The 9,897-nt window shown below is 27.6% G+C and overlaps 1 protein-coding gene across 1 annotated transcript; it reads right to left on the bottom strand.

The window, feature by feature from the left end:
- Nucleotides 1-1,984: 1,984 nt before the first annotated feature.
- On the bottom strand, nucleotides 1,985-4,749 carry LOC123261628. The gene is made up of 2 exons (XM_044723326.1): nucleotides 4,513-4,749; nucleotides 1,985-2,678 (listed from the first exon to the last, which is right to left on the bottom strand). The coding sequence occupies exons 1-2, from the start codon at nucleotides 4,564-4,566 to the stop codon at nucleotides 2,043-2,045; spliced, it is 690 nt and encodes a 229-aa protein (XP_044579261.1). The 5' UTR covers nucleotides 4,567-4,749; the 3' UTR covers nucleotides 1,985-2,042.
- Nucleotides 4,750-9,897: the final 5,148 nt, after the last annotated feature.

Raw genomic sequence — 9,897 nt, forward strand, 5'->3', positions numbered from 1 at the left:
CTTTTGTTACAAACAAGGACCACTTTGACACTATTTTGTAAATTATTCAAAAGCTGTTAAGGAGGTATTGCGGCAAGAAAAAGACACCAATAGGTTACGGCTATTGGTTTCTTTCTCACGCACTAGTGCTGCCTTTCTTTACAAACAATCGTTGACTTACTTGCACTCACGTAAAATATCGAAAGTCACTAACTTCAAACATTTCTTATAAAAAAATAAATACCGCTCGTTTGTGTTATTTTTTATAAAAAATACTTGTTATAACTTCAATTAAATATTCTCAGTTTTTAAAAAAAATCCTAAGAAAAGTACGGTTGTTATTCAAAAAAATGTTCACTCTAACTACGGTCTGAATAGGGAATACATGTTAAATGTACGATTTTTAATTGCAAATATTTCAAAAATTAGCACCGCAAGGACTATTAAAAAAAATTTATTCGTGTAGAGGACACTTAAAAGTACGCGTATTCAAAAATTGAAGAGTATTGTAAAAAAAGCGATATTGCACAGTACCTCCTTAAATCCACATTCTAGTGTGTTGAATCAACACCTGAGAGTGTGAAATTTTACACACTAGAGTGTAATATTCTACACAAAAATTTTTACACCTTACACAATGACGAAAAATTTTTTACTGTGTACATAAAAATCATTAAAACAAGCTAATTAGTAAATAATTAATTGAATAGGTGTTTTCTTTATCAATCGTGACAACGCCACCGAGCACTGATGAAGATCCAGTTATCAGCAGCATTGATGAAGCCCTTTCGGATTTTAAGAAACTAAATGACAATGTGACTAATAACAATGTTTCTAGCAACAAAGTAAAGTCGTTAATATACCGTGTTATGGGAAGTTTACAAGAAATAGTCGATCCAAAAAATATTGTCCATGATGAAGTACCATCAATAAGAAGCGTAAAATTGTCGCCCTTCAATGCAACTCATCAAAATAAATCCCTTATCAAAAAGACAACTTTCGCTGATGAAGAGAGGAAAGCAATGGAACATCGCGACACTTCTGAGAACCCGAAAAATTTCATCATCAAAAATAATTATCAAGTTCATTTTGAGCCAGAAGAGGAGGAGGCTACTTTGAGTCCTCCTGCTGTTAAAAATAATTTCAATTCATATTCAAAAGAACTTCACGATATTAACCACCCCCTTGTTTGTAATTATACAGAGAGAATAAAAAAAACTGTTCCTTTCTGGATTTTGTACAGTACCTCCTTAAAAAAATAAATAAATGATTATTGTGTCTGATATTTATTTTTAACTAGCTGTTACTCGCCCGCTCCGCTGGGCACTTTATAGAATTGCATTTTTATCTCTAGGCTTGAAATTTAATTAGAGTATTGTTTTGACTTGCACAGATTCCTAATTCTATCGAATTGGCATCTACCTTTTATCCATGTAATTATTCTAGCTAATATTCATTGTAACTTTCAATGTGCAATCATTATAACATTCCCGTGTCTTTCTTACAAAAATCAATAATAATTGATATGAAAAAAAAAATTTTTAATGAGCATTGAACGTTTCAGTTAAAGAAATTGCAGGTCTCATAAGTGAAGGAATCCGCCTAGTATATAAAACATAACCAATAGAATTAAAAAATTTATTTTAAACAAATGACAATCGAATAGAATAAATTTAGTTACATTAAAAATTCATTATTTTTAAGTCAAAAAAATATAGCTTCCGGATAAGTAATCACCAACATATCATATACTAAAACCTTCTCTGAAACACGCTGCATCTTATGGTATAATCATTATTCTGATTGGTTCAGTAGTTTTAGCAGTATAACCGTACAAAAAAACCGGCTCTCCATTTATTAGTATAGATTAAACCATTAAATATATTTGTCAAAATATTTTTGAGCGCTACTCTGTACTTCTCTGAGAATGAGAGACCACTTGGAGTGTAAATTTTATTAATAATAAATTTTAGTAATGAATAATTTAAAAAATACTCATTCATTAAAATCAAGCGTAAAATTTATTGTCAATAAACCTTAAAGAACATTTATCGACAGCAAAATTATATATCAGGTAAACGCAGTTTACTTTCGCCTTCACTATGCAAATTTATCTTGCTATCATTAAAATCAGTAAACGTGCTGGGTCTATTATTTGTCGGTTTTTGAGTGTCCAAAACAGGCGTGGCACCATTATTTCCTCCTCCTAAAGCGGCCTCTGCTCTTTCGTTCAACTCCGCCAATTTACGTTCCAATTTCTGAGTGATAGCCGCAACTTTTGTGTTGTAATCCTCGACAGCGTTGTCAGTAGCAAGCATCAAATCAGAGACAAAAGAAGCATATTTAGCTTGAAGTGCTTGATCGACTGCTTTGATTGTATTGTTGCCTAATTCATACTGATTTTGCTCCACAAACGAGCCGATATTTCCCAGGAAATTAATAATATATTCCTTAAATTCCCTTACTATTCCCACTAAGTAATTATCGACGGATTCATACAGTTCGTCTCGGGAAGCGTTAAAACTTTTTTGTAAGCTCTCTAAAATTTGAGCTGGGTTGGGTTTTTCTTGGCTTGGACTATCATCAGGGTTGAAACTGTCCAATGGTTTCAATCCCTTCATTGTTAAGTATCTTTTGAATTCCGGGGAGTTGATAATACTTACAGCTGGTCCATTGTATCCTGAATTTTGAGATATTTGCTACAATAAAAATTATAATTATAGAAAAATCTAAATCATAATAAAACATAGTCGATTTATAATAAATAATAAACTTCCACGAAATAAAATATATGAAATATACAAATGGGAAAATCTGGATATTTGTGTCGTATACGCTTCATTTATTTTTAGTACCAAGAGCTTCCGATAGGTGGCGAAAATTTCTCGCTACCAAAGAGTTCGCTCAGACCTTATAGATATCAAGGAAAATTCTATTTCAAAGAATGAATTTATTATTCTTATTGTGAATTTATGATATTTATTATTCAAATGTTTCAATTTAAATTTTATGTACACAAAAAGAAAAATTTCTTGACTGGAGAACAAAATTCTTGGTTCAAGAAAATTTTCAGGTGCGTGAAGGAAGACCGAAGTTGTGTTGGCCGAAGTAATAATTTTTCTTGAAATTCTATTCTTGGTGGAGGTCATTTTTTCTTAATTCAAATTATCATAAATACTTGATACAATAAATTTTTATATTTGATCAAGATTTTTAGATACTTTAGGGAAGCAGCGCCACCTACTTCAGCTGAGAAAAAAATTTTCTCACCTTGAGAAAATTTTTCTCCTGAATATTTGATACCCATTTTATATTATTTTAGCGTGCAATTATACATATTGAATGAAAAAGAAATGATGAAATATTATTTGATCTTCCCATTTGACATGTTAATCAATTAAAATATTAATGAAAATTTACTTCTATCTTTCTATTTAATTTTTTGGAGCAAGAGAGAAATTTTTTCAAGACAAGAAAATTAACTTCTATCAAGAACTAAATTTTTTGGAGCAGAAGGCTGAATTTTCTCAAAACAACAAGATTTTCTTGCCTTAAATAAATTTTCTTAGATCAATATACGTATTTCTTAAAGCAAGAGAATTAATTTTGTTGGAATAAGTGAAATTTCTTGTCAAAAAAAAATTTTTTTTCGCTCAAGAAAATAATTAGAAAGAAAAATATTTTCTTGATTCAAGAGAACCTTTTTTTTCTGTGTACAAAAAAATAGCATTAAAAACAGCAATAAAAATTATGTAAACCTCCAAAAAGCTTAAGTATAATTATTAATAATTCCAACTTCAATGTTTATCATTTTTTAGGTAAAAAAATAGCATATGATAGGTAAAAAATATCAAGAAAAATTATTAAACTTTTAAGGTAATAATTTTAGATTTTAATGCTTAGATTTTAATTTTAAGCGAAACGATCCGAGTTGAAACTTCGCATAAATAATTTGGACAAACTTATTTATAAAAAAATTTTTTTAAATATTTATCCCAAAAATTCTATGCTGTCAATTGACCGTTCGAATCTTTGTAAGCGCGATAACTATCCACTAAAATTATTAATCGAGCTAGTTATTTTTCTAAAAGGTCAATAATTTCCCGATAAAGAACCCTTGAAAAAATGACAGTTTAAATCCGTCGTGTTTAATTGTAATTAATAAAACTTTAACCCGAAAATTCGACATCGAATAACATAAATATAAAAAGTGCCGTTGATTTCCGAAATTTGTGCGACATAAATTTTCTCTAGCCACGTCCATCTAACGGAGAATAACTAAAATAATAATAACAACCAAAAAATAGTGAAACGGCAGAGACATCTAAGGTATTCGACTCTCCTTGTCGACCTAACCAATTACTAGTGGTTGCGTCTGAAGCGCGAAATTCAATTTTTTTCGCTCGCTCCTTTTTTAATTCCATTTCTTTCGGAGGTTTAATATTACAATAAAATTTTTAAGTTTTTTACTGGCGACAACTTGCTTAAAATGAACGAATATTAATAATAAAAAATGAAGGTGTGAATTCCTACCTGAGAAGAGGTACTAGCAATAACTGCTAGACAAATAATAGCAATAGCGATCATCGCAACTAATAACTTTCCACTTGGATACGATGCGTTAGGTATAATTGACAATTATCAATTGACTGGATAGCTTGAAGCAACCTACACTTATATATGACACTTTTACGTCATAGACGCCAAAAAATAAAATAATGTATGTGGCCAACACTTGTGTAACGTTTATTTAAGTATTATTATTAAAGTCTCATGGATTATAATAGGCATATTATTCATTGATAATTACATATTCATTAGAGATATAATGTTATCAGTCGATGAAAGTTATCAATATTTTCGGAGATATAAATTATTATATTTGTCGTCTTATTTTTTATAGACGACCTTCTATTATTTTTTTTCGATCTATTTTTGATGAGTTCTAATTTACTATCGTCGTTGCAACCAGTCGTTAATTGTTCTGACTAATCAGTATTATTATACTCCAAGTGATTGGTTCATTCTCGATTTTTATGATAAGCACGTATACTTACTTATAGCTTCCGGCTAATTCGGCGTTTATTAGGTTATTTATTTTGATGGACAAATTTCAACATTCTTGCTTCAATTTCGGTAATCTTTTCTTATGCTTTTATGACAGTTTACTTAGAATTCAACTTTTATAAAAATTTAATTTTTAAAAAAATTTCCTTACGCTCTTTTGGTTTAAAAAAAAATTTTTTTAATCAAAAATACACGGAAAAAAGTAAACTGTAATAAATAATAGTCGAATTATAATAAGTAATGATCAACTGCTAAAAATTACCATTTCAAACAGTAAAATCGTGATTTTAATAATCATTATGTAATATTTATCATTTAAATGCTACAATTTATTCTTTAAATGAAAGAAAATACTATTTCAAACAGTAATATTCGCTATGTGAATGACGAAAATGTTAAAGTATAATAATTAATAATTTTGACTTTGATATTTATCATTTCGTACCTAAAAAATAATCGCATTATATGTAAAAAGTATAAAATACAGTTGCTAAATTTCTAATACAAGCAACGTCAATATTTACAAAGTAAAATGGTAAATTTTGAACGCAACGCTAAAAATCAAACTATAATTATTGACTTTCTTGGACTGGTAAAATATATATTTTAAGAGTAGAATTTTTACTGTGTCAAATGTTAAATTCTCCCAGTGTGAGACCCCCTTCTCCTCATCTGAGTTCCCCCTTCTCTTCATAGTATGGGCTATATATTGAAACGGCAATTTTTACTGTTTGAAACGGTAATTTTTCAAGATGAGAGAGTCGTTATTTACTATAGTGACAGCTATTAATCACTTATTTTCGATATTAAACAATAAATTGTGACTTTTACACTTTCTACATTAAGTTCTGTACATGGAAAAAAGTAAACTGTAATAATTAACAGTTTATTTGTAATAAGTTATGATAAATTGCTGAAAATTACCATTTCAAACAGTAAAATCGTGATTTTAATAATCATTATGTAATATTTATCATTTAAATGCTACAATTTATTCTTTACATGGAAGAAAATACTATTTCAAACAGTAATATTCGCTTTGTCAATGTCAAAAATGTTAAAGTATAATAATTAATTAATAATTTTGACTTTGATATCTAACATTTCGTACCTAAAAAATAATCGCATTATATGTAAAAAAGTATAAAATACAGTTGCTAAATTTCTAATACAAGCAACGTCAATATTTACAAAGTAAAATGGTAAATTTTGAACGCAACGCTAAAAATCAAACTATAGTTATTGACTTTCTTCGACTGGTAAAATATATATTTTAAGAGTAGAATTTTTACTGTGTCAAATGTTAAATTCTCCCAGTGTGAGACCCCCTTCTCCTCATAGTGTGGACTATATATTGAAACGGCAATTTTTACTGTTTGAAACTGTAATTTTTTAAGATGAGAGAGTCGTTATTTACTATAGTGACAGCTATTAATCACTTATTTTCGATATTAAATTATAAATTGTGGCTTTTACACTTTGTACATTGTTCTGTAATATTTATATTTTGGCCACCCCGATGTCCGCTTTACTGTTTGAAACTATAAAAACTAACCGGAATCCGAGTGAATTTTACAGTTTACTTTTTTCCCTGAATGTAAAGCAAAAAATTATTTTTCAGTAAAAAAAAACTAAAATTTCCGCTTTTTGAATCAGCAGCACGACATCATAAAGGAATTTTATGGATAAAATAAAAAAAACAGATCATTTGAATCACTTTATTGTCACACGCCATGTCGGCTTTGGGGGTGTCCTTTATCTGGTGTATTTAATAGTTGGATACAGTCACTAACGCATTATAATAATTATCATTATTTTTATTATTAATATTAATATTATTATTATTTTTTTATGTTATTATTATTGTTATCAATATTATTATTTTACACAGAGTCATCATAAAGCTATGTACTCGCTTAAAATATACATCAATATATCAATATATATTTTAATAATTATATTACATATAAATCAACACATATATTCAACAACAGTAAATTTATGATTCTCAGTTGGTCGGATCACTCATACAATCTCATATGTACAGTCTCGACAAACTTTGTCGTTCTTGTTCCCAGTATGTATTTAAATAATTTTTTTTTTTTTTGTTAATTACACCGACATATTATTCATAATTAACGACTCCATTTTTTTTAATCCATTTATCATAAATCATAAGCAAATAAACTACAAAAAACTCATATCATCAAAGATAACTTATTTTATGTAATTGTAATACAACATTATTGTTATTATCTTTATCAATATCATCATCAGTTTTATTATTATTATTTATCAATACATAGTTTTACGATGACTCTTTATTAATACAATTTTTTTTCTAATCATACAGCTGAGATTTTATTTATTTTTAGTGATTTATGGTTCAACATTATTCAATTTTTTTTCTGCTTTTTTTTTTATTTTTTATTAACACAACATGGTCACATTCACGCATTTTCAATGAAATACAATTGTTGTTATTAACACGCCCATATTTAATATTATCATGATTATTTTTATTATCAATCATAATCACGTATCTATATCACCATTGACAAATTAGAAATGTACGAAGCTTTTTTTTATTTAATAATAATAATTATTATTATTATTTATTTTTTTCGATTATCACGTGTAAACTCGAGTAACTTTTCTATACTGTTTTTGGAATGATTTCAATAACAATAATTATCAATTTCTTAACGATTCATTCCATGGTTGTTTTAGTTTTTTATTTTTAAACTTTGTTATTCGAAGACTCGGTGGTATTTTACAATCACACTATTTTTAACCACGTAATTTTTATTAAATACTGGATCGATTGCATGGTAAATAATTCATCGTTGGCATCAATGTAATTGTTTTTTTTTTTTTGTTTTTTTGTTACATTTGTTGTTTTTTGGTTAATTTAAAAGGTCTCAAGATTCTAGTGGAAAGAACATATTTTATATTTCTATTTTGATGGAAAAACAAAGAGTGATTTTAAAAAAATATTGTAATTTCTGATTTATTTATAGAGTACATTGCAGTTGCTGCGACAGATTAAATGATTTTTTTTTAATTTTTATTGACTCTTATAGTGTTAATTATTTATAAAAAAAACTTTGAGAAAGAAAAACTTTGATGCATGTGAAAATACGATAATCGGAAAAAATAGACACGAAACAAATTTTAAAGTTATAGATAATTGATATTCGTATCTTCGAAGATACGTATGTGATATTTCCAAATTATTATATATTTCCAAATGGGAAGAATATCTAACTCAAAAGAAATTTTATCTAGTAGATTAAAGAATGATAAATGAATATTTAGGAAAAATGAATAATTATTAAATTTTTTTCTCAAAAATCTATCATATCGACGGTCTAATTAGCAATTTAACTCCTTATTTTTTAGAGGGTGATGTTTTAATATTTTGATGTAGCAATAAACCAATTATAAATTATTTGAATGATCCAAACCAAAATATTATACCTTTAGCAGATATTAAATGGTTTTTTAAAGTGATAATTAATTTTTATCTAATTATTTTTTCGTACAAATGGAAGATTCTCTAAAATGGAGTTGGACAATTTGCTACACAGAAAAAACACAGTAAAAATTTTACGTCATTGCGTCAAAAATTTTGTGTTAAAATTTTTGTGTTAAATATTTAACACTTTTATGTGTAAATTTAACATTAATTGTGTTAAATTAACACAGAAAATGTTAAATTAACACAAAAAGTGTTAAATATTTAACATAAAATTTTTAACACAAAATTTTTGACACAATAACGCAAAATTTTTACTGTGAAGGCTCACTTGAGCCAAGAAAATATTTTTCTTCTTAATTATTTTCTTGAGCGAAAAAAAAATTTTTTTTGACAAGAAATTTCACTTATTCCAACAAAATTAATTATCTTGCTTTAAGAAATACGTATATTGATCTAAGAAAATTTATTTAAGGCAAGAAAATCTTTTTGTTCTGAGAAAATTAAGCCTCTTGCTCCAAAAAATTTAGTTCTTGATAGAAGTAAATTTTCTTGTCTTGAGAAAATTTCTCTCTTGCTCCAAAAAATTAAATATAAAGATAGAAGTAAATTTTCATAAATATTTTTATTGATTAACATGTCAAATGGGAAGATCAAATAATATTTCATCATTTTTTTTCATTCAATATGTATAATTGCACGCTAAAATAATATAAAATGGGTATCAAATATTCAGGAGAAAAATTTTCTCAAGGTGAGAAAATTTTTTTCTCAAGGTGAGAAAATTTTTTTCTCAAGGTGAGAAAATTTTTTTCTCAGCTGAAGTAGGTGGCGCTGCTTCCCTAAAGTATCTAAAAATCTTGATCAAATATAAAAATTTATTTTATCAAGTATTTATGATAATTTGAATTAAGAAAAAATGACTTCCACCAAGAATAAAATTTCAAGAAAAATTTTTACTTCGGCCAATACAACTTCGGTCTTCCTTCAGGCACCCGAAAATTTTCTTCAGCCAAGAATTTTTTTCTCCAGTCAAGAAATTTTTCTTTCTGTGTAAATAAAATCACATACCGACGTTCTAATTAGGGCGCGTCCATAAATTACGTGAGGCATTTTTGAGAATTTTTTAACCCCCCCTCCCCCCTTGATAAGATTTCGTAAGATTTTCCTCAACTCCCTCCCCCCTCCCCTAATCTCACGCGAGATTATTCAAAATTTATGTTTTGGCTGTAAACGGGTTGGATTATTGAGAAAAAAAGTGCCATTCGGCTACACCCGACATGGATAGGTAGATTTCTTGTTTGAATATTGAAAAAAACACGTTAATAAAAGGCCGTAATATCCTAAAATTTATTTTTTATTATATTTTTGCA

Source organism: Cotesia glomerata, linkage group LG3 (genome assembly GCF_020080835.1).
Source record: "Cotesia glomerata isolate CgM1 linkage group LG3, MPM_Cglom_v2.3, whole genome shotgun sequence".
NCBI lineage: Eukaryota > Metazoa > Arthropoda > Insecta > Hymenoptera > Braconidae > Cotesia > Cotesia glomerata.